The sequence below is a fragment of the Dasypus novemcinctus genome, chromosome 10 (genome assembly GCF_030445035.2).
Source record: "Dasypus novemcinctus isolate mDasNov1 chromosome 10, mDasNov1.1.hap2, whole genome shotgun sequence".
In the NCBI taxonomy this organism is placed as follows: domain Eukaryota; kingdom Metazoa; phylum Chordata; class Mammalia; order Cingulata; family Dasypodidae; genus Dasypus; species Dasypus novemcinctus.
In genome coordinates, this window is record NC_080682.1 from 95,951,891 (window position 1) to 95,976,772 (window position 24,882).

Sequence of the window (24,882 nt, forward strand, 5' to 3'; positions counted from 1 at the left end):
TTGACATAAGATTGTGTGTAAGTGTTTGCCTTCATGTGTCTTAAGAGTGTGGGCATGGAGACAGGGAGAAGGAGACAGAGAAACCAAAATATTTTGGGAGCTCCTATATTAAAACTTTTATACATTTAATTGTCCCATCAATAAAAGTTATGCTGGACAAATGCCCTTTGAAACCGCAATCAACCTCTGATTTTCTAAATCTAGGTAAGATCAGCAAACAGAAGAAAGAGGCCTAATATATACTGACAGCATGTTCAAGCTCAATGGCACAGTTTTCATGCCCTCCTTGCTGACCCTGATTGGAATCCCTGGCTTGGAGTCTGTGCAGTTGTGGATTGGGATTCCTTTCTGTACTGTGTACATCTTTGCTCTATTTGGGAATTCCTTGCTCCTGGTCATCATCAAATCTGAGCGCAGCCTCCATGAGCCGATGTATCTCTTCCTGGCAATGCTTGGAGCAACAGACATTGCTCTCAGCACATGCATCGTACCTAAAATGCTAGGCATCTTCTGGTTCCATCTAGCAGAGATCTATTTTGAAGCCTGTCTCTTGCAGATGTGGTTCATCCACACCTTTCAGTGTATTGAGTCAGGTATTCTGCTGGCCATGGCCCTGGACCGCTATGTGGCAATCTGTGATCCCCTGAGACATGCAACCATTTTTACCCACCAACTTCTTACTCAGATTGGGGTTGGGGTGACACTCAGGGCTGCCCTTCTTGTAGCTACATGTATCATCCTCATCAAATGCCGGCTCAAATTTTACTGGACCACTGTGGTTTCCCATTCATACTGTGAGCACATGGCCGTCGTGAAGTTGGCAGCCGATGATGTTCGGATAAATAAGATCTTTGGATTATTTGTGGCTTTCAGTGTACTTGGATTCGACATCATCTTCATCACACTTTCTTATGTCCGAATATTTATAGCAGTCTTCAATCTGCCTCAAAAGGAAGCAAGGCTCAAGGCCTTTAACACATGTATTGCCCACATTTGTGTCTTCCTTGAGTTTTATCTCCTGGCTTTCTTCTCCTTCTTTACACACAGGTTTGGATTCCAGATCCCGTCCTACATCCATATTCTTTTGTCAATCCTTTATCTGCTTCTCCCACCTTTTCTCAATCCTCTTGTTTATGGGGTAAAGACCAAACAGATTAGAGATCGAGTGTCCAAGTTTTTCCACTCAAAAAACCCTTCTTAATTTCCTTTCAACTTATTTCTTCTCACATAACAAAATTAACTTTGAGAAACACCTTTTTTTCCCCTTAGAATATGTGCTTTCTAATATTGTACTAAAATCTGAAGCTGTAGATTTGCATTTAAAACAATAAGGCATTAATTTTTTCTTAAACAATTTTAATTTTTATGGATAGAGAATTATTTTGATATAGAAAGCTAATCACATTTGTTAATATATGACAAAATAGTTAGAAATCATGAAGATTTGTTTGTAGTTCAATCACTTTTCATTGAAGTAAGTTTGTTAGAAGCACGAATGAATGCATACATTTTGGGTTCTCTTAAAAATATCATTGGCACTGATGTTTCTACATAAGAAACTCAATCTAATGTATTATAATTCTAATATATATGAATCAAAATAATTTTCACTATCATTTCAGTTCATGTTTATCACCATCATTACCATCACCCTTGATGTTCTAATGTCCTTTACTTTGTGATCCACTATGTGGATTGAGATTTTTATCATGCAGAAATGCATTTATAATTACAATTTCCACAACATATTTCACACAGCATAATACAGATATACATATATAAGGTTAACATATATTTAAAACTCATTAGGGAAATAAGAATTGTCAAACAAAGGCTGAAGTGAATATGGAATGATTAGTGGTTAGAATATTTACTTGGTTTATCCTTCCATCTGATATGAAAGTAAAATAAATTTAAAGAAACAACTTTTAAAATATAATGGAAGGAGACACAATTAGTTTTGCAAAGGAGACTATTTTTTCTATTTATGTTTGTGGTTTTATTGTTAATTTTGTGTTTCCCTGAATCTAACATCTTAAAATTATTATATAATTATATAAAATGTGCATATATAGGAAATGTGCATATAAAGTGTTTTTTAGACCCATATCTTAAAATAAATTTTGCTTTAAATATTTCATGGCTTTAAAAATGATAGTTCTTTTTTAAATCTTAAAAGAAGGTTTAAATCTAAAGAGCAGTTTGATGAGGACAACTGCAGGGAAATTAGTGACTATGGCCTACTATTGTAGCCAACTGATTGCAAATAATAGTGTTTAGAATATTCAGAGATGTGGGTTTGGAACCTATCTTTCATTGTATATACTACCTCTTCATTAGTGTTTCGCTCACACAATTAGTATGGTATGGTCATATGCAGATCAAGAAAAAGAGAGAGATTAGGTCACCAGACTCTATGGAAGGGTAAAATGAACAAAAATTGGAAGAAGTAATGAGAGGGACTGAAGGTGTTGAAATTGGAAATGGTATTATCATGGACGTGAAAGCCTTTAAGTATTTCCTTGACCACTAGAAAGGGAAGATGTGGGTGATTAAGGACATTTTTGTAGGACGTCTTAAGGCCCAAATGTCTAAAATTTAACAAAATAAGATCTGGAGAAAGAAGATCCATTTTGGGAAACATTTGCCTATTTGGAATTTGAAAAGTAATTCTTTGAGAAGGCCATCATGTCTCTCAACCAAACCTGCTGTGTGGGGATGGTAGGGCAGGTGGCAATTCCAATGTAGTTCTTTCTTTAATATATAGGCTTGAATAGTTTGAGAGGCAAAGTGGGAACCTTGGTTAGAGTCAGTTATAACAGAAATACCAAGGGAACCAAAATGGCTTAGTAAAGTCATGAATAGTGGAGTCTCCATTAGCATGCTTGGTCAGATATGCTATCATTAATTTTTATGGGTATCTGCCATGATAAGAACCTATCAAATGGCACCATAGAAGGGAGGTATGGGACCCTATAATCAACCTGTCATCTAGAATAAGGTAAATGGACATGGGAAGTTGAGCCCCATCTAGTAAATACACAGAGTTTGGATTTGTTACATAGGAAACAATTATCGACTCTTCTTTTAGTCAATGAAGACCCTAGGGGCAGATCCCACTGCCAGGCACAATCTGTTAGGGCCAGTACACCCCAGGGTTCTGAAGTTTAAGATGGTCAGAAAGCAACTTGTAAAGGTTTATTTGGAGAGGTTGTAGGACCAGGCTGATTATATTGTCATTAAGATTAGGGTCTATCAGGTCTTTAACTTGTATCCTGGAAAATTATCAGTGATAGTATTAATGCAGACCTCCTAAGTGGGGGTGTATACAGAAATGTGTGTAACTCAAATCTTGTGATGGTTAGGCTATTGTGTCAACTTGGCCAGGTAATTGTGTCCAGTTGTTTGGTCAAGCAAGCACTGGACTAACTGTCCTGCAAGGGTATTTATGAACTTTAGTCACCATTAGCTTTACTACAGTGATAAATCATAGATAGCTGGTTAAAGTTACAACAGGCAGGGATATTGCCTTTAACAATGTGTGACACTAAACCCAATCAATTAAATCCCTAAAAAAGGGAGGTGATTCCAGCATTGAGAGATAATTTCTCAGCTTGTCTTTGGACAGTCAACATCTCCCAGAACTTGTCAAGAACTTTCATTGGACTTTCATTGCAGGTCCTGGTTCTGGTCTGTCTGTGGACCTGGACTTGTACATTCCCAGGGCTGCATGACAGACTCTTACAGAATTGCATACTACTGACACATATCTCTTGTTGATTCTGTTTCTCTAGAGAACCCTCACTAATACAAATAGGAAATATAAAATCTGTTAAGCCTACCAAATGTGGATGTCCCAGAGTAACTTAACTTATTATAAAATTTGTCCTTCATTAATTGTCTTGACCAAATATCTAACCTATTAGCTACCACCCATAAGTTAGTAAAAGCACAAACCTGAGTTAGAGTCTTTTAAGCACATCTTTGAGGACCAAGTAGACTGCTTCTAATCCATCCACTGTGCCTAACCCTGGGATTCATCTCAAACTAAAGATGTACCCAACGAGGTATGGAATGCCACCACCCACCAGGATACTCATTTCCATTTAATGGTGGTGCTCCAATCAGTGGACTAGACCAGTTCCCTTTCCAGGTAAAACAGTTGCTTTCAAGGGACTCTTCAATTTGCTAAGAGAGCAAACTCTGTGGTGTCTTTGGGAAGGGAGCTGAGTATGGTAGAAAGCACATTCTCCTTGAATTTGGAAAAACTCCCAGTGTCATATTTAGTCCTATCCTGAACATACCATTTCCATTTGTCCAGAAAGGCTTCAGTCTAGGCAAAGATGCCTAATCTAGGGTTCTCAGACCCATGGCATGATAGGAATTTGTGTCCTTTGACTGACACTCCAAGAGGGCCCAGTATGCAGCAAGCATTTGTCTCTTTATGGGAGAATATCTCAAGCTGGCTTGTGGTAGCCACTTAATCCATAGCCCCCATGGGGACCCATAGAGTCCAAGAGGCATAGTCCATGGTGGACAGGGCCTCAACCCAAAAGACCCAGATGGCACCAGAGTGAAGGACTGTTCATGGCCTGTTAGTTAAAAAATTGTAGTACTCCCTGCTAAGAAACCTTTCACTGAAGAATTTCTGAGTATGGTGATGAAGTGGTTGGAGTAAGATAGACAAATTGGGATTCTGTTGTCTCTAAAAGATAAGATAATGAGCTTGCTTTTAAAGTTTGAGGGGGCTGTAATAGTAAAAGTTGTTGTTTAGTGGCCTCCTGAATTGTTCCACCCTCTGATGACGACATCACACCCATAAACTTCACAGACGTGTCAAGATATTCTAGATGGGTCAAGGAGTACAAATCTTGACCTACCTTTCCTTGGGTAAGGCCTTAAAATATCAACATAATGCCAAAATCCAGTCTTTGAAGGAGAGTGACATTAAATCTTGACGGCAGTGATTGTGGGTCATTCTTGAGCCACTGAGCTATGCCATGAAGAGCCAGGTAAATGTATATTGAGTGCCCTCAAAAGTGAAATCAAATTGTAGTTGGGAAGATTTAGAAATGGTAACCGAATAAAATTATTAGCTATATTAACCACAGAAAAACACAACTAAGTCCTCTGGGTGCCCATCCTTTCTCTGCTTCATTCACTTCATCACATTCATAGAACTAAATGCACATGATAACCCACAGTGTCTGGGAGCAGGTCTTCTCAGCTTACATCAATCATGATGGTGATTGAAACAATAGTCAAGGCGTTTTTCAACTATGTGAATAAATATAAATATGTCTGGATTCAGTTCACTTGAGCCAGACCTGTCTCTTACCCTAAAGATGATGTATCTCTCTTGAAATTTCTGTCTCCCTTCCAGACCGAGGCCTTTTGTTCAATTTCTGTGTATATGTGTGGTCAGCCCACAGACACTTGCATCCATGACCAATAATCTCAATAATGTTAGGCAATGGGATCCTTTAGGGATGAGAGAACATTATTAAAGTTACAGCAGTTAACTGAATGTCTCCACATTTTTGTCTGCCTTTAAAACTGCCATAAAAAGGTATTTGATAGAAGAAATAATTTGATAACACATTCAGTTAATAAATCTTTATTATGGGCTGCAGTACCTCAGACCTTGTCTTAGATGGTATTGCAGGGAGTTAACGAACTTCATAGCCGTTGTAACTCAAAAAGGCTCTTATTTTATACCTCCCACTAGCTCTACCTAAGATATGATCTTGTTCCACTTAAGCACATTACTAGCAACGGCATCTATTCCTAGGAAAAGGGGGCTCCACGAATGACAGCAATGCTAATTTAATTGTGCCAATGGTAGTATCTTGGGCCTCCCACACCCATTAATGGTTTGTCTGAAAATACCTTGTAGGTTAAACAGAACTCCATTTTAAACAGGGAAGTCTTGCCTGGAATTAACAGTGATTGAGTTGATTATTACATGGGTCCCAGAGCCCCAACAAGGTCATATATAGTCAATTGTCTCAGAGTGGTGGGACATACACTGGGGAACCATTAAATCCCTAGGTAGGGATCAGAATAACAGATCTCATTCAACCCTTCAGATGATAGGTGACATGCCTACATATTGGAAGTAGGTGCCATATTAGGAGTAGATGTTCCCCGAATGGGAGACCCCTGCATAGGTTTTGCTTACAAAACATATAACACCTCCTTGAATTGTAACTTCCAATTGCACTGTCTGGTGTTTAACTCATTAGGTACTCCAAGGTCTCTTGACTGCCGTTTGAGGATAGAGACCCTGGAGCTTCATCCTTTGTCTATCTTTTGGAGGTTATTGATAAACAAGGACTTTTGCTTTTGCCTTTGTGTTGTAATACCAAATCAACTCCATTCAGAACTTCTCTTACTATAGCATCCTACTAATCATAGGGATCCCTTGCACACAATGGTGCTCTTACAAAAATAAATCATTAGATTCTGAGTCAAAAGGTGTGGCTTTTGGGTTGGTAATAACCTTGGGATGCTTAGAGTTAAGGTGTTCAGCAAACTGATAGACCCAAGGAAACTTGCCAATTTTATGGAGGAGGGACCAAACTTCATCAAGGGCCTTTTATACATTGTCTGCTTTGGCAGTTATAACTACCACCATGGGGTAAAACTTTTTCCAAGCAGCTAATATCCCATGTGATAAGAGAAATGATTCAGTAAACTTATTTATAAAAGACTTGCAACCTTCTTCAATTTTTATTTTAAACTTCTCTTTAATCTTGCCTTTTTTTCTTGCAAGAGCAGCCATTCTGAATAGTAGATATATCAATTTTATGTAAAAATTGAGCATGTAAATTTTATAGATCCCTCAGGATGTTATAATTTATTTTATTTTTATTTCATGTTCTACACCTAACTGGTCCATCTCTTCCACTGACCCCTATAACTCTGACCCTATCTTAAAGAATCCAATCTGCCCCCTTCTCATTATCTCTGTGCAAAATCCCTTAAAATGGACTGAATCTCTAAATGAGTAAAATTGCTAGTTTTGCTTTTGTTCTCCTGCTTATCCCCAAATGTCTCTACTCTTTGTGTATTCACCAGATAGATGCCAGGGGGTTTCAGCAGCTCTTCTTTCTAGGGTCCTAGTCTACCTTGGAGAGGGTTGGGATCAGCATCCAGGTGGCTTTTGTTTTGGTCTAAGTGATCCTTTGCATGTCACTAGGCCAGATCATTAAAAGCCCAATTGAAAGACTGAGAGATTTATATTATCAGGTGATATCGAAATGTCTTTAGGAGTTTTATGCCAGTAGTCTCCAAAGATGTATACCTTGATAGTACATCAGGCTGAGGGATGATGTGCAATAGACACAAGGAGTGTGCACTACAATGTGGACCACTGTCTTTGTGGAGCAGTGGTGCTCCAGAATGTATTCTCCAGGTGCAGTGAATGTGCCACAATGATGGAAGAGGTTGTTGGAAGGGGTGGGGTGAGAGGGGTGGGGGGGTATATGGGGACCTCATATTTTCTGAATGTAACATTTAAAAGAAAATAAAGAAGAAAAAAAATAAAAACCATACCCACGCACACACACAAAATTGCAGGGGCCATTGTCCCTAGCTATACTGCTTTTAAAAGAGAATCATCCCAGTGAAGGAGGTGCTCCACACCAAACCAAGTACCACCTGAGCCTCACAAAATTATGACTCAGAAGTACCCAGCCACTTGTTGCTGCTGTTGATCAGGCCTGTGCCATGGTACAGGAGGAAGTATAGCCCTGTTCCCTTTGGGGAAGACATTCACGAGCTTATTAGTTGAGGTTGTTCTCACCCTTAGATGCTAAGGTACCAGGGCTAGGTGAGGCCTCCAACTGGTGTGCAAGCAGTGGAAACTCGGAGTACTCTTGATTTTGAGTTTCATAATTTAGGATGGAAGGTAATGGCAAAACTTGAAGCACATAGCAGATAAAGAGCAAGCATTTCATTCCAGAAGTCAGCTATACATTCCCAGTCCTCTTCTGACATCTGGCAAATCCAATTAAGAAGCCAAGAGACATCTAATAACACCTCTCTCCTGTCTGAGACTAGTCTACTATGCTTACTGCACCAACTGTTTTGGTTAAATCATGTGCAGTTCTAGAGAGAGAGACCAGAAGAGTTTTAAAGATTTATTATACTCACAGTTCCATGGGGAAAATGCAGCATGCCATCTTTGAGACATGAGGAAAGATCCAGGGACAGTCATGAGGCAGAGTATGCACAGGGAACTGAATAAGCATCTTTATTTTGGTTTCCATGGAAATTGTGTAAGGGTGAGGCAGGGATATGCTAAAACAAGGTTGGTTGGCTATATTTGACCCCATTTGTTTGAAATTGTTCATTTATAAGCAGGCTTCTATACACCTATACAGTTGACATATGCCAACTTCTTTGTAGCTGTTTCTTCCTTCTCCAACCAAAAGGAAAACATCTTGAAGGTAGAGAAAATTTGAGTTTGTCTGTTTCTTTTCTTGTTGTATATGGATATGATGGAGGACCCACAGAAAAGCTCCTACCTCACTGACAGTGTTCTGTTGATACTGCATACAGTATCAACAATTTCGGATATACTCCCCTGAAGTGGCTAAGATTTTGGGAGTCCCTCTCCCTCTCCCTCTCCCTCTCCCTCTCCCTCTCCCTCTCCCTCTCCCTCTCCCTCTCCCTCTCCCTCTCCCTCTCCCTCTCCCTCTCCCTCTCCCTCTCCCTCTCCCTCTCCCTCTCCCTCTCCCTCTCCCTCTCCCTCTCCCTCTCCCTCTCCCTCTCCCTCTCCCTCTCCCTCTCCCTCTCCCTCTCCCTCTCCCTCTCCCTCTCCCTCTCCCTCTCCCTCTCCCTCTCCCTCTCCCTCTCCCTCTCCCTCTCCCTCTCCCTCTCCCTCTCCCTCTCCCTCTCCCTCTCCCTCTCCCAGCAATGGAGTAGATATGATTAGGGCAGAATGATTGAATCAGAGAAATAACAAAAGAAGAGGAACAGAATGATTAGATCAGTCCAGAAAGTCAGCATATCTTTTGGGTCCATGGAGATTCAGAGAATATCTGACAGAGAAGCTGATGATGGTAACTCTGTTTATCAATGAGTACATAGTTTCTCAGTCTTGGATTTTCTATGAAGCGTCCTAAGCAAATGTTAGGGCATTAAAGAATTAATATTTTCATTTAATTGATCCTTCAACACACAGATGATCTAGGAGGAGATCATCTAACTTTTGCACACACATAATTTCATGTCCTTTCAAAGAAGTATGTCCTCAGATTTAGTATTCAGTTTATACTGAAATTAAATAGGGGGCAATTTGTGTGTGCCTCATGTAGTTATATTTGGCATGGGTCTTCTTGGAGAATTACCTTGAGCAAAGTGAAGACCCAAAGAAATAGAAATTGTCTTATTTTTAACAAGATTGATCATTATAAATAAATAAAATAATAAAAGCTATTGTCCAACATGTATGTATAGAGCAACAGAATTATTATTAGTTTAATGATATATCTATGACATATACATGATTTTTTCACACATGGTGTGATAAAATCATAAGGACAAAGTTCTGGGGTTAAAATGGAGCTGGAAAATAAAGGAGTCAAAGAGTACAGCCTCAGTTTTTGCATCTTAATTTTTATTAACCCAGCCCCTCTCACAGTATACAGATTATAGTCAATGAAAGGATGGTGAACTTAACTGAATTCTGTATTAATAGTGTGGTAAATTTCAATGTAAGACAGAAAAGTAAATTTCCAGGGGATTATAATATATCATAAAAGGGAATTGCAAGAAAATGTATAAATTGGTGCAAATACTAACACATCCATTAACAGAATGAATGACACCAAACCAGAGCCTAAGCTTGTAATATTTCTAAGTGTGGTTTATATAGAAAAAGAAAGGAGAAGGGGAGATAAAATGGGAAAGATATGGATTAGCTGTGTGAAAATATCACACTGTCATTAAGGGGTCAACTTCAAAAAATTTAAATTTGCATCATTTTTATTGAACATATTTACCCATTACCTTGTACAGCCAAACTTTATCCTTTATTGTCTGCCAAGCTGGGTTAAATGAGGATCTGGAATTCAAGACACTTTACACACGCCATTTAAATGAAGAATAATAACCATCTTAAGAAGAATATATGAAATCAGGGTGATTTTTGTCAAGAAATCATATTATAAACAGAATCCCATTAAAAACTACAGTGTCCTTTTCAATATTGTATCATACCTTGGAGGTATTTTTGTTTCTTGTTTTATTATCTGATTTATTTAACTAAATTAACTAAGATTAGGTACTTCCTATACACATTTTTTAAAAAATTATTTATTGGTAAGTTTTTGTTAATGGAAATTTCTTCAGGAGAAATTCATTGCATAGCAAGTTTTAATTCTTAGCCATTATTCCATTAACCAAAATATTTTGCAGCTCAAAATTTTCAGGTTCAAGTTTATTAGATGATATGATTCAAGTATTAAGTTTTACTCATATCTAAATTTGCCTTGCTCACCCTTTAGCCTTCCAATTTTATTTATTTATTATCTCTGAAATATTTTGTTTTATCCAGATTTCTGGACAAAATTTCACTAGAATCCAACTATGAGATAAAGTCCTGCTTAATATATTCTGTTACAAGCTCTTCTGCATGCCGCATATGTACATTTTTAGGCTTATACTGTGACTCTGCCTCAAATAAATCATTGACCTTCTTGAGGTTAAAGGCCCTATTGTATAACTTCTTATTTTCTCATTGGCTTAAATAGTTCCTGAAATAGGGAGTATTCTTTCTCTCCATCTACCTAGCTGACTGACTAAATGAATAAATACTTCATGGCTAAAAAACTGGAAATTAGATATTTGGGGTACATTACTTAACTCCCCAAATCCTGTTAACTTAGAAACCAAACAGATGTTTCAAATGATTATATACAAACCACATGCACTGATATGAACTAGAAGTGACTGTGTCTTCTCTCAGTAGTGAGTTTGGGATTGCCCAAGAGTAGATGAGCATGTGTGTGTGTGCGCAGGTGCATGTGTGTGTATGTGTTAGGGTAAAGGGAGGAGAGGAGTTGTGCAGAGAAGATCCTTTCTGGGAGCCCATACCTATATTCCAGAACTTATTTTAATTGTCCCACCAGTAAGCAATCATGTTTGCCAACATGCGTTTTGAAGCCACATTCAAACTCTGATTTTATAAATCCAGGTGAAAACAGGAAATAGAAGAGAATAAACTAAAAAATTCTGCTAGCCTTAATCAACAGCTCTGTGTCAACATGTTCAAGCTCAATAGCACAGTCTTCGTGCCCTCCTCGCTGACCCTGATTGGAATCCCTGGCTTGGAGTCTGTGCAGTTCTGGATTGGGATTCCTTTCTGTACTGTGTACATCTTTGTTCTGATTGGGAATTCCTTGTTCCTGGTCATTATCAAATCTGAGCGCAGCCTCCATGGGCCTATGTATCTCTTCCTGGCAATGCTTGGAGCAACAGACATTGCTCTCAGCACATGTATCCTACCTAAAATGCTAGACATCTTCTGGTTCCATCTAGGAGAGATCTATTTCGAAGTCTGTCTCTTGCAGATGTGGTTCATCCACACCTTTCATTGTACTGAGTCAGATATTCTGCTGGCCATGGCCCTGGATCACTATGTGGTAATCTGTGATCCCCTGAGACATGCAACCATTTTTACCCACCAACTTCTTACTCAGATTGGGGTTGGGGTGACACTCAGAGCTGCCCTTCTTGTCGCTCCATGTATCATCCTCATCAAATGCCGGCTCAAATTTTACTGGACCACTGTGGTCTCCCATTCATCCTGTGAGCCCATGGCTGCCATGAAGTTGGCAGCAGATGATGTTCGAATCAAGATCTATGGACTGTTTGTGGCTTTCAGTGTACTTGGATTTGACATCATCTCCATCACACTTTCTTATATCTGAATATTTATAACTGTCTTCAACCTGCCTCAAAAGGAAGCAAGGCTCAAGGTCTTTAACACATTTATTGCCCACATTTGTTTTATCTCCTTGAGTTTTATCTCCTGGCTTTCTTCTCCTTCTTTACACACAGGTTTGGATTCCAGATCCCATCCTGCATCCATGTTCTTCTGTCCATCATTTACCTGCTTCTCCCACCTTTGCTCAAACCTCTCGTTTATGGGGTGAAGACCAAAGAGATTCGAGATCAAGTGTCCAAGCTTTTCCTCTCAAAGGACACTTCTTAATTTCCTTTCAACTTACTTCTTCTCAGATAACAAAAATTCACTTTGAGAAACACACTGTTCATTGTGAGAATCTGTACTTTCTCAATTTCCTTGTGTACTGACACTTAAAAGTTTGCATGTAATAAAGTAAGGCTCTGACTCCTAATTAACAATTTCAATTTTATAGTAGAGAATATTTGGAATGTAATGAGCTAAACACATTTATTCAAAAGATGACATAAGTGGCACAAATTGTGAATATTTGTACATAGACCATTTAGCTTTCAAAGTATTAAATTCCTTAAAATCACACATACGTTTATCTGTATAGCCTCTGATTAAAATATTAAAAATATGAGATTCTTTAATACAGAAAAAGTTCATTCTAAAGGTTAGTAATTCTAATGATAGTGAACCAATTCTTTTTTTTTGGCTCTAAATTATGATTGTAATCATGATTATCATCATCACCCCTATTATTATCATCACCCTTTAGATCTTACGTTTTCTTCTATCTTATGATGATCTGAGCACTAAGAAGTTTGAGATGTTTAATAATGCATTAAAATGTTTTTCATGTCCTTTATCTTTTAGAACATACTTAGATTTACAAATTTTTTAAAAGTAGTAAAAAGATCACCCTTATACCCCACATCCAGTTTTTCTATTGTTAAAATCAACATTAGTCTGGTATCTTAATTTCCCAACTGCTGTGACAATTATCACAAAATGGGTTGGTTTAGCAAAAGAAGTTATTGGTTCATGGTTTTAAAGGCTCATAGGCCTGCTTCCTCCTAGGGGTCGGAGCATTCTGTGTGACTGGAAATCCTTGGGTTCCTTGGCTTGCTGATCAAACGGTGGTGTCCTCTCCTTTCTTTCTGATGGATTGCATAGATTTACTGCTTCTACACCTCCCTGTGGATTTCTCTCTGTGGATTTCTCCCTTCTCTATAAAGCCTCTAGTAGTGAGATTAAGAACCATCCTGTTTAAGTGGGTCACAAGTTAATTAAAAAAACACCTTCAAAGGTCCTATTTTCAGTGGGTTCACATCCAGAGGAGTAGATTAAGATTAAGGATATATTATTCTGGGGTTCATGATTCAACCTACACAAATAGTTATATTTGTTACAGTTAATGAACTAATAATGACACTTAATAATTAAATAAAGTCTTCATTTTACTCAGATATTCTTAGCTTTTACCTAATCTACAGTTTATGTTTTAGATAACACCTTTGCGTTTAGTTTCCTGTCTCCTTAGTTTCTTGTCTTTGATAGTTTTTGAGCCTTTCTTTGTTTCTGATGACCTTGACATTTTTAAGGAGTACACCTCAGGTATTTTGTAAAATGTCCTTCTATTGGAATTTTCTAATGTTCTTTTCCATGATGAGATTAGGGTTATGGGATTTGGAGAAGAAAATCACAGAGGTAAAGTACCATTTTCTTCACATAATATCATGGATACGGACTATCAATTTCATTTATCACTCTTGATTTTGACCTTGATCCCTGTCTGGGGGAGAGTATGTCAAGTTTCTCATTGTAATTTTTTAAAAATCTCTAATTCCATATTGCAGTCTTTGAAGGAAATCACTATATACAGACAATACTTAAGAAGTTGGAATTTATATTCCTCCTCTAAGAGGGCAGAATATCTAAATAGATTATTTGTACTTCATCTACATGGGAGATTATCATCCCCATTTAATTATTTCTTCAATAATTTATTTATATTAGTATAGACACATGGGTATTTCCTTTATACTTTGGTTTATAATCCAAAACTACTTTATTTCATTATTAAGAGTATTCCAGTTTGGCCATTGGGAGCACTCTCAGTTACTCCTGTTTCTCTTTGACATACTTCATTATTTATATTTATGAGTATGCATGTCTGCACATGTGTTTGCATTTGTGTTTGAACACATCTTACTTTATGGTACTAAGATGCTTCACGGTCTTCTTGTATCTTTCCTGCCCTAGTCCTAGAATTAGCCATTTGTAAAAGAAGTTTGGGTGAATGGTGTTAGAAACTAAGATCCGGGCCTTCAGCATGATTATTCTTATTGGATGTAGTTTATTTAAGCTTCCTGCAGCTGAGGGAGCAAGAAAGCATATGTGTGCCTCCTAATCCATGTATATATATGTATATATGTGTATATATATATATATGTACACATCTATAAATATTTATTTGTGTAACTGTATCTGAATTAAGCTAATCAGACATTGAAAGAAACAAACTACCAAAATTGACAGAAAGAGAAAGAGATATTCTGAATTGGTATGCATCTTTTAACAAATTTGAATCAATAATTAATAACCTTACATAAAAGAATTTTTCACTGGTGAATTATCCAAAACACTTGAGGAAGAAATAATACAAATTTTCTACCATCTTTCCAGAACATAGATGCAGAGGGAACCCTTCATAACTCATTCTCTGAGATTAGTGATACCCTAATAAAAAATTCAGATGTCTCCAACTCTTATCCATTACGATATGGCATTTATTGCCTCCTTCCATTGTTTATCTCTAAATATCCAGAGTGTTCATTTCTTCTTTGAATCCTCTAACCTTCTAAAAGTTTTTTTAATTTGTATACATTAAGTTTCACTCATTGTTCTGTAACGCTCATTGAGTTTTTACAAATGCAAAATGTCACATATCTGCTATGACAGTTTCATGCAGAATAATTTCAGTAACATAAAAATCCCCTGGGTTTTACCTATTTATCTATGAACAAAGTTTTATTACTTCCTTTCTGGTCTGTATATTTTCCTTTTCTTGTGTTATTACACTAAGTGGGACTTCTAGATGATGTTGAGTAAGTTCAGCGAGAGGGGGAATTCCTGCCTTTTCCCAATCTTAGGAGGAAAGCATCAGTTTCTCATCACTAAGTATTAATATGATGTTAAATGTAGTTTTTATTTTTGTTTTCACAGATATTCTTTATCAAGTTTTAGAAGTTTCTCTGTATCACCTCCATTGACTGTGACATATAATTTTTTGTAACATTCTATTAGTCAGCCAAAGGGGTGCTGATTCAAAATACCAGAAATCTGCTGGCTTTTATAAAGTTATATATTTGGGTTAGAAGTTTACAGTTAACAGGCCATAAGACATAAGTTACTTCCCTCACCAAAGTCTCTTGCCACATGTTGAGGCAAGGCGGCTGCCAGCATCTGACAAGAATTCAGGCTTCTTGGGTTCCTCTCTTCCTGGGTTTTGCTTTGTTGCAGGCTCAGGGTCCCTCTCTTCCCAGGGCTTGCTTCTCTTTCCTCAAAACCAAGCTCCTCTGTGTTTTTACTTCCCAGGGCTCCAGCTCAAGACTCCAACATCAAAGACCCTACATCAAAAACCTCCAACTCTGTCCTTCACCATGTCTTTTATCTGTGAGTCCCTACCCTACTAACATGGCCAATCAAAGTCCTAATCAAAATTTAATTATACACAGGTAAAGACCAGTATAAAACATAATCCAATATCAGTTTTTGGAATTCATAACTTTCTCTATTAAACTGCTATAAACATTATTGGGTATGATTTGTTAAATATTTTTTGTGGATTTTTATATCTATTGTCTTGAGATATAGCTGTCTAGTTTCCGTTTTGTGTAGTATCTTCATCTGATTTTATTATTAGGGTATCACTAATCTCAGAGAATGAGTTATGAAGGGTTCCCTCTGCATCTATGTTCTGGAAAAGATGGTAGAAAATTTGTATTATTTCTTCCTTAAGTGTTTTGGATAATTCACCAGTGAAAAAAGAGACTGATTCTTTCTTTTATGAAAGGTTATTGATTATTGATTCAAATTTGTTAAAAGATGCATACCAATTCAGAATATCTCTTTCTCTTTGTGTGAGTTTTGGCAGTTTGTTTCTTTCAAGGAATTTGTCCACTTCATCTAAGTAGAGTTGTTATAGTATCCTTTTAATTTCCTAGTAATGTCCATGAGATCAGTAGTGATGGTACTGCATCAATTTTGACATTAGTAATTTTTTTCTTGGTTAGCTTGGATAAAATTTTATCAATTTTATTGATCTTTTAAGGGAACCAGATTTGTAGTCTTTGATTTTCTCTATTATTTTTCTACTTTTAAATTCAATGTATCTGTTTTAATTTTTATTATGTATTTTCTTATGCTTGCTCATATTTCCCTAGTGTCCTAATACGGAAGCTTATATCATTGATTTTTAGCTCGTTCTTCTCTTCTAACATGTGGGTGCAATGCTATAATTTTACCTTTAAGACTGCTTTCCATGTATTCCACAAATTTTCATAAGTTATATTTTCATTTTCATTAGATCAAAATACTTGAAAATTTTGTTTTTCATTAGACCAAAATACTTGAAAAATTTGTTTTCTCCTGATACTTCTTTGAAAAATAATGTGTTATTCAGAAGTATACTGTTTAATCTTCAAATATTTGTAGATTTTACAGTTCTATTTCTGTTCTTGATATTTCTTTTAATTCCATTTATGACTGAGAACATTCTTTGTATTACTTCTCATTTGGAGAATGTGTTAAGGTATGTTTTTTGGTCTAGAATGTACCCATCTTGGTGTATACAGAAATAATCCATCTTGGTGATTATTTCATGTGAACTTGAGAAAAATATTTATTATTATGTTGTTGGATGGAATAGTTTATAAATATCAATTAGATCAAGTTGATTGATGGTGTTATTCAGGTGAAGTATATCCTTACTGATTTTTCTGCCTGTGTGATCTGTCAGTTACTGATAGAGGTGTGCAGATGTCTCTGACTATAATAGTGAATATGTCTGTTTCTTTTTGTAGTTCTTTCAGTATTTCCCTCAAATTTTGATGCTCTGTTTTTAGACTCGCACATTTTGTAATTTGGAGAATTGACTTCAGTATTATTATTTAATTACCCTCTTTGTCCCTGATATTTTTTCTTGCTCTAAAATACAGCTACTCCAGCATTCTTTTGATTTGTGTTAGCATTGTATATATTTTTCCATTCCTTTATTTTTTTAAAGAAGATTTAGATTACATAAATATTACCTCAAAAATGTAGATTTCAATATACCCCTCCCCCTTCCACACTTATCCACCTTAAAAACATCTTTCATTAATGTCGTACATTTGTTGTAGTTGATGAACACATATTGATGCATTGCTACAAACCATGGACTATATTTACATTTTAGTTTATACTTTGCTCCACATAATTTTACAGGTTTTGACAAAATGCATAATGGCCCATATCCATCATTGCAAAGTCATGCAGGACAAATCCAATGTCCAAAAAATGCCCCCATGTTAAAACTCTTCTTCCCTTTTCTTCCCCTTAAAAACTCTGGTGCCCATTAACATTATATCAATGATACAATTTCTTCCATTACTAGAATAAAAATGTCTATTTTAGCCCCATATGTGCATTCTCCCCTTATGTTTGTTCATTCCATAACCTTGAGGATTTTGGGGTGGTGATGTCCACCCCACTTCCAATTGAGAGGGCACTTAGATCTCATGGGGCAGATGGACAGAACAGTCTTGCTTGCAGTTGCAGACCCTCTCTGTTTTGGGGGATGTGCATTGCCCATCATCATCCTTTTTTTAGTTGTCTTGGGTGAGTCCAATGAATTGAAGAGTAAGAGTTGCAATTCTGCTGAGATCCAGGGCTCAACCAGCATATGAATAGACCAAAGATTTAAATCTCTGGCACATATATTTAAGAAATATAGTGCTAATTTTAGGTTCAAATAAAAGAAGTAGAAGACCCATCTGTAGGAAAATTATAAACGAGTCTAGCTCTGGTACATTGGGGAGCATATTTTTTCCAAAATAAGGCCCATAAGCAGGGTGCCTGTGGATTTATATCTAAAGCAATTTTCTTGTAGACAATGTATAGTCATGTCTTGTCTTGTTTGTTTATTTTCGCACTCTCAAAATCCCTGTCTTTTAATTGGTCTATTTAAACCATTCACAGGTTTAGTGAGTATTGCTGTAATTAGATTAATATCTACTATATTTTTAACTATTTTCTATTGTCACACTTGTTCTTTGCTTTTTTGTTTTGTTTTGTTTTTTTCTTCCCATCATTTTCTGCCTTCCCTGGTTTTAATTGAGCAATTGATATGATTCAATTTAATCTCAATATAGTAACATTTCAATTATATTTCATCTTATAATTTTTTGGTTGCCCTAGAATTGTCAATATACATTTAAAATTAATCCACACCCCCTTCCAAATAACATGATAGAACTTCTCAGATAGTGCTTGTAACTTAGAGTATTCGCAATCCCTTCCACCCCTAATAATATTGTTGCTATTTATTTCGTGTATCCATATGATGAAATTATCCAAGATATTGTTACTTCGGTTACTTTAAACAAACATTTATTAAGTAAATAAAAAGTAATTTGTTTTTCTTCATTTATTCTTTTCTTATGCTCTCTCTTTATTTATGTAGACAAGTGTTTCTATCTATATCATTTTCCTTCTCCCTGAAGAATTTGTTTTAACATATGTTGCAAAGAAGGAAAGTTTAAGACTCCCGTAGTTTCTAATTCATGCAAGAAAGTTAATATAATAAATATAATAATTAAGTATATGACTATTGCAGAAATACACTAATACCAAAGGAAGAACAACTTATTCATTTTAAGAACAGACAAATGTTCATGATGTACTTGAAAAAATATATAATCTTGATCAAAAATCATTAATTTCCAACTTCAAGGACCCTTATCCCATGAAAATGGTCTAAAAGCAAAACGGCATTTTGGACAGAGCATTTATAGATGCTCTGAAGATCTGAAGGTACTTTCTGTACACCATATGTAATAAAATAATGTTCTAAATTGAATAAGTAATGAATTGTTTAACTGAATAAAAAGGTGTGTTTTCGATTTCAATATTTCACGTAAGTGGCAAAAATAACAATGATATTGACTGAGGCTAGAAGAAAAGAGAACTTCATGTGAGTAAGATTTTCAGACTCCTCAGTTTTTTCTCAAGCCTGAAAAGCACCATCATAATGTTAACAGACTGCATTGATGGGGTATGTCTCCAATAAAATAGGAGTTCTTTTTTGATCTTTTATCAAATGATGGTAATAGAATTTACTGGACACAAAAACTTTGAGGGAGGCTCAAGGAATACACAACAATATCTAGAAGAGTAGATGTAAAGGAAAGAAAATGTAAAATAGTGGAATAAACTTCCATATTCATAAATGAATAATATGGCGAAGACTCCATCATGGAGTCTTGCATAATAAATAAGAGCACACATTTTAAAGCCACAGTCCTTGGTTTATAGTTTTGTTGCCTTTTATAATGCACAGAACCTGTCTGTGCTCCATTTCTTAATTGGTACAATGAGAACATGCTAAAATATATTTCACAGGGTAACTTTGTGGATTACATGAATGAATACATTTAAGAGGTTTAGAAAATGGTAAGGCTCACAGTACTCTTTATTTGAGTGTTATGCTATTATTGTTATTTTTATAGTAAGTGAAAAAAGAACTTTAAAATAATGTTATTTTACTCAAGAGAACATTCAATCTACATTTTTTGATAGTTTGAATTGGACAAAAAGATATTTTCAAAAATTGCATTTACCAAATTATTGAGATTTTCTAAATTCTTAAAATAGGGGGCTTAGTCATGTGGGCATAAAAAAATATTCATAATTAGATGGTATGACAAAATGATGCCAGTAGCAAATAATTAAAAATATCGATTGAAAGCTTAAATAAATAAAAAGTGAGGCATTGTTTTACTTCTAAAATAAAAACTGAAAACATGAAAATTTTATAGGGGGTGGGGGAAAAATAAATGCAGAATATCACCTATTCCTGCAACAAGTCATAACTAAATTGGGCAGTAACATTTTGCAAACAAGGTTACAACTATTCATTAATGTACTATGACTGCATAAGCCTAGTTTATCCAATACAGGGTGGTATTTAAATGTATTAGTTTTGTTTCTGTTTGGGAAGAAGAGACCCACAACTTGGTCGCGGATCTGCTTGGTCTTGACACCATACACAAAGGGATTGATTGTGGGGGGCACGAGGAGGTACAGACTTGCAAAGATTATGTGCACACTTGGGGGTACCTTCTTGCCAATGCGGTGAGTTAGGAAACTAAATAGTGCAGGTGTGTAGGAAACAAGTATAGTGCAGACATGGGCAGCACAGGTGCCCAGTGCTTTAGAGTGGGCATTCTGAGATGAGAGCCAAAACACTGCCTGGAGAATTTTGATATAGGATGTGTCTATGAGCCCTAGGTCCAAAACCATCACTGAAAGGGCCACAGAGAAGCCATATACTCTGTTAATGTGGGTGTTTGCACTGGCCAGTTTTACCACAGCCATGTGCTCACAATAGGCGTGGTTGATGATATATTTGGTATAATACGGTAGCCTCTTAATGAGAAGAGGGCAGGGTAAAACCATAAGGATAGCTCGAGTCATACCAGCTAGACCCATCCTGAGGACCACGGGTGTTGTAAGGATGGTTGTATAACGTAGTGGGATACAAATAGCCACATAGCGGTCAAAGGCCATGGCAACTAGAAGGGCTGACTCGATAATGCAAAATGTGTGGATAAAATACATTTGTACGAGGCAGATATTAAAGTCAAACCTGTGAGCATCGAACCAGAAGATCCCAAGCATTTGGGGAGCTGTGGAAGATGAAAGAGCCATGTCGTTCATTGCCAGCATGCAAAGGAAGAAGTACATAGGTTGGTGGAGGCTTGGCTCTAGCCGGACAGTAATAATGATTACATTGTTCCCCAGCAGGGCGAGGGCAAAGAGGAGGCAGACAGGAATTCCAATCCAGCAGTGAAAATCTTGCAAACCAGGAACACCAACCAGGAAGAAAGATGAGATGTAGTGATGGGTAGCATTGTCTGCCATGTTATAATTGGAGAGGCTGCATGATCAGTTGGGAAGTTGCCAGACAAATCGGTGGACAGAAAGAATGACAGAGTGCATCTTCCACCATCCTGCATGTGGAAATCTCAGATGCACCATATAATAGCCTTTTTAAAGAGCTAGTCCTTCACCTAGATATCCATAATTTATTGGATAAGTCACTTCATCATTCTGAGCTCCAGCATCTTCATCTGCAAATAAGATGAGTAGTATATTTCAGATGTTTTCTTATTTCTTAATCTTATTCTGTTATTCTCTGCCATTTTTTCTAACTAAGGGAGCTCATGAATAATAAAATAGGCACATCTTTGTGCCTAAGTCAGTGTTGGTTTCTGTGATGTAAACTATCAGAAAAAATGCAAGGTCTGTTTTCTCAAGAAAATTGAGATAAAATATGAAGACACACACATAAACACACACTCAGACAATAATTACAAGTTAATTCAAATGCAGTCACTAATTTAACAATACTATTATCCACAGATGGTACAAATGGATAATCAGGAATTCAGAATAAGGTCTCCTAAGAGCTGCAACACAAAATCAAACCATGTGCATATTTAAGACGATATGCCTCATCATCAATCAGGGGCAAATATGTCCCTATTTTAGACTAACTCCCTAGGGAAATATGTAGCTGGACAAGTTGTACAGCCATATAGGAAACAGTGAAAAGGACTGTTGAAAACAGAAAAAAAATTAAGATTTTATTTTTTCATACTTTGATGTGATTTAAGATTTCTGAAAAAAGCACATAATACATTAATGAGATGAAGTAAACCCAGTCTATTTTCAGCAAAGTCTTGAGTACTACCTGTACATCCCTGTCTTTGGTTGTGTTCTTCCATCCAGCCAAATATCAGTGAAGAGCAAAACAACTCCAATCCATCCCTCTTGGTCTCAGAGGAAACTGGATCTTTCTTTCTATGACCCATATTCCAACCAGTATCATAATTCTAGAATATGCACCCCATTATTCATAACAAGCTTTTTAATACCTAACTGTTCCCAGCATCTAGATTTTTGTTTCTGAATATTCACTAATGTAAAAGCTTAAAAAATATTGATAAATATTTCTAATTTTAATGCCTCATTGTCTGGATTTCCATAATATCTGTGTGAGAAAATATCTTGTGACTATGATATGTGCATGCTCTCAGTAAACTTATGCTAACCTCAGCCTGTGAAAGTGAACAGCCGAGGCGTTTTCTTGTAAGGAATTGAGAGGTGCCATATGAATCATCATGAAACATATCAGAAAAGTAAAGTTCAGAACTTAACTTCAGCCAGAACTCAGAAATTAGAGGTTTTGGAAATTGCTACATAAAAGATGCAGCCTATAACCCTAGACAGAGATAGGAACTTAGGACAGAATCTTCAAATATTAAATGTTCAAAGTATAAAAGGATTCCAAGTATTTATTAAACTTTTTCATTTTACAAAATCTTTGAATAATTCCTTTTCCATTTGGAAACCTGTTCAGCCCAGTCATATTCTATACCTGGGTCTGGGAGAAACAAACATACAGGAAGCTGGAAATGACATGGCTAATTATAGGCAAAGATCTGGCAGTGTAAAGAGCAAAGTAACATACCTAGAAATATGTACAAAAACTTTAGCTAGGAAACACTACTGAGGATTACAAACAAGCATAATTGCTCTTGGTAAATATACATAAATATTAAAATTTACTGTTTTAATTTTCAATAAACTTATTTACAAGGTGAAAACATTTCTAATGTATACTAAAAATGAAATAAAGTGACCTGCTCTTCAACAGGCTACTTCTTGCCAGGACACTGGTATTTGAAATATAGCCAAATTTTCAAGAGCAACCCTCAGTGTCTGGTCTGCTTGTACTCCCACCCCACTCCCCCAGAAAGTCTACTCTCTCTCCTCCCAGGTTTATTTTGAGTGAAATAATGGAGAAATCTTTTTTTTTTTAATATGTTTTCTTCAGCAGAAAGTTTATCAAAGCAGTCAGTACACCTGCCTGGACCTCTCAAAATTTCTGTTGGCACTATCATTGCGTCTGTTTCTGACCCATATAAACACCATATTCCTTCTGCCACCATGGGCTTTTTTACCTACAGCTGGGACAGCATTAAACGTTTAATTAAACACTTTGGCATTATTCATGCTGCCTGAATCTTTTTATCTCTAGTACACCAAGCAACCTTTAAGTCTAAATTTCTATCACATCTCTTACCTTATGTTTTCTGTCTCTTTATTTCATAACAGTCTTCTTAATCAGCCTGTGAGCACTTAAGATAGGAATGGAAACTATAATTTTCAGTAAATTCTGAGGGAAGATTAGATGCCTCTGTACATATTACAGACAGTTAAGAATTTCACAGATTTTTATTTTGCTGCCCAAGAATCTGATCCTCCAAAGAAGGTTAGTCCAGTCATAGTAACTAACTGTCTTTCATTCTTTCATTCACCTCAACTTTCTTAGACTATATTCTTTCAAAATTATTTTCTAGCATGAATTACATAACTGTGTTTCACAGATACTTCTGTAGCCCTTCCCTAAATATTATGATTTGAGTCCAAAATACCCATTATATTTTTATAAAGGTCTCATAAATGTACAGTATAATTTATATATTTACATACCTTTTCCCATTTTACTTTTACCTGCTTTATATTGAATACTATCCCATATTCCATGATACGTTGTAAGACATGAATGAAATATAATCCAAATATTCATTTGACACTGCAGCATCGAGGACAATCTGTATATGAGAGAATGGTTTAAAAATAAGACAGGGCCCTGCTGAGGCATGCATAAGTATGACCCTTCTGATGATTTCCCGACTCTTTTTGAAGACTCATAGTCACATAAATTCATTTGTCCTTTCCATTTCCCCCTTTTATTCAAGGTCAAAATGCAGTTTTTAACACCTGATATTACATGTAGGCTGAGATATTCTGCTAGTCTGATTTGATCCTTTTATTCAAGGTCTTGTTCTAGTTACATCACCAGTTGGTGCTTGGTAGTGATCCCTTGGTACCAGGAATACTCATCTCTGGGAGTCATGTCCCACACTGGGGGGAAGGTAATGGCTTAGAGAATTTGGCTTAGAGAGTGACCGCATTTGAGCGACATGGAGGCTCTCAGGAGGTAACTCTTAGGCACCCTGCAGCTCAAGGCCTAGTTCTTATTTCAGGTGCACAAGCTCTTAAGCATAGTCATGAGTATGAAGGGCTCTAAGGGGGATGAAACTATTACTGTTATTATTAGTAAATGGCATTATCCAAATGTCAATTTCTTAGGTTTGACAAAAGCATCATGATAACATAAAATGATACTAATAGGGAAAATTTGAAGAGGGTTATATGAGAACTCTGTACTATCTTTGAAAGTTTTCTGTAGATATGAAACAATTGTAAAATTAAAAATGTATATTAACAATTGTCCAGAATTCAATCCAAAATTACTTTGAATATGAAAAACCACAATTTCTTCATCCAACTGGAAAAAGCAATGAACAGATGCCAAAACCAAGATCAGAGGTTGGTATTATCTAAGAAAGACTTCAAAGCAACTATTATAAACCATTCAATCTTCATTCACAAACACTATTTTAACAAATGGAAAAATTAAGAACCTTTATACAGAAATAGAAAATATTGAACAGAATTAAGTGGAAATATTAGGAAAAATACAATTATTAAGCAAGACAGAAAAATCCACTGGTAGAAATAAAAATACTAGAGTACAGCAGGAGTTCTTAACAAGGGATCTGTGA

General features: G+C 36.3%; 3 protein-coding genes across 3 annotated transcripts; 2 read left to right on the forward strand and 1 right to left on the reverse strand.

Annotated features, from left to right (window-relative positions):
• The first annotated feature begins 250 nt into the window (after window positions 1–250).
• On the forward strand, window positions 251–1,201 carry LOC101437199 (olfactory receptor 52A1-like). Its single transcript, XM_012522252.2, has one exon. It carries the CDS (start codon window positions 251–253, stop codon window positions 1,199–1,201), a length of 951 nt encoding a protein of 316 aa, XP_012377706.2.
• Window positions 1,202–11,273: 10,072 nt separating this feature from the next.
• LOC101415662 (olfactory receptor 52A1-like) lies at window positions 11,274–11,939 on the forward strand. Its single transcript, XM_071218364.1, has one exon. It carries the CDS (start codon window positions 11,274–11,276, stop codon window positions 11,937–11,939), a length of 666 nt encoding a protein of 221 aa, XP_071074465.1.
• An 8,090-nt stretch (window positions 11,940–20,029) lies between these two features.
• LOC101416093 (olfactory receptor 52P1-like) lies at window positions 20,030–21,106 on the reverse strand. Its single transcript, XM_004454846.2, has one exon. It carries the CDS (start codon window positions 21,104–21,106, stop codon window positions 20,030–20,032), a length of 1,077 nt encoding a protein of 358 aa, XP_004454903.2.
• Between the last annotated feature and the right edge of the window lie 3,776 nt (window positions 21,107–24,882).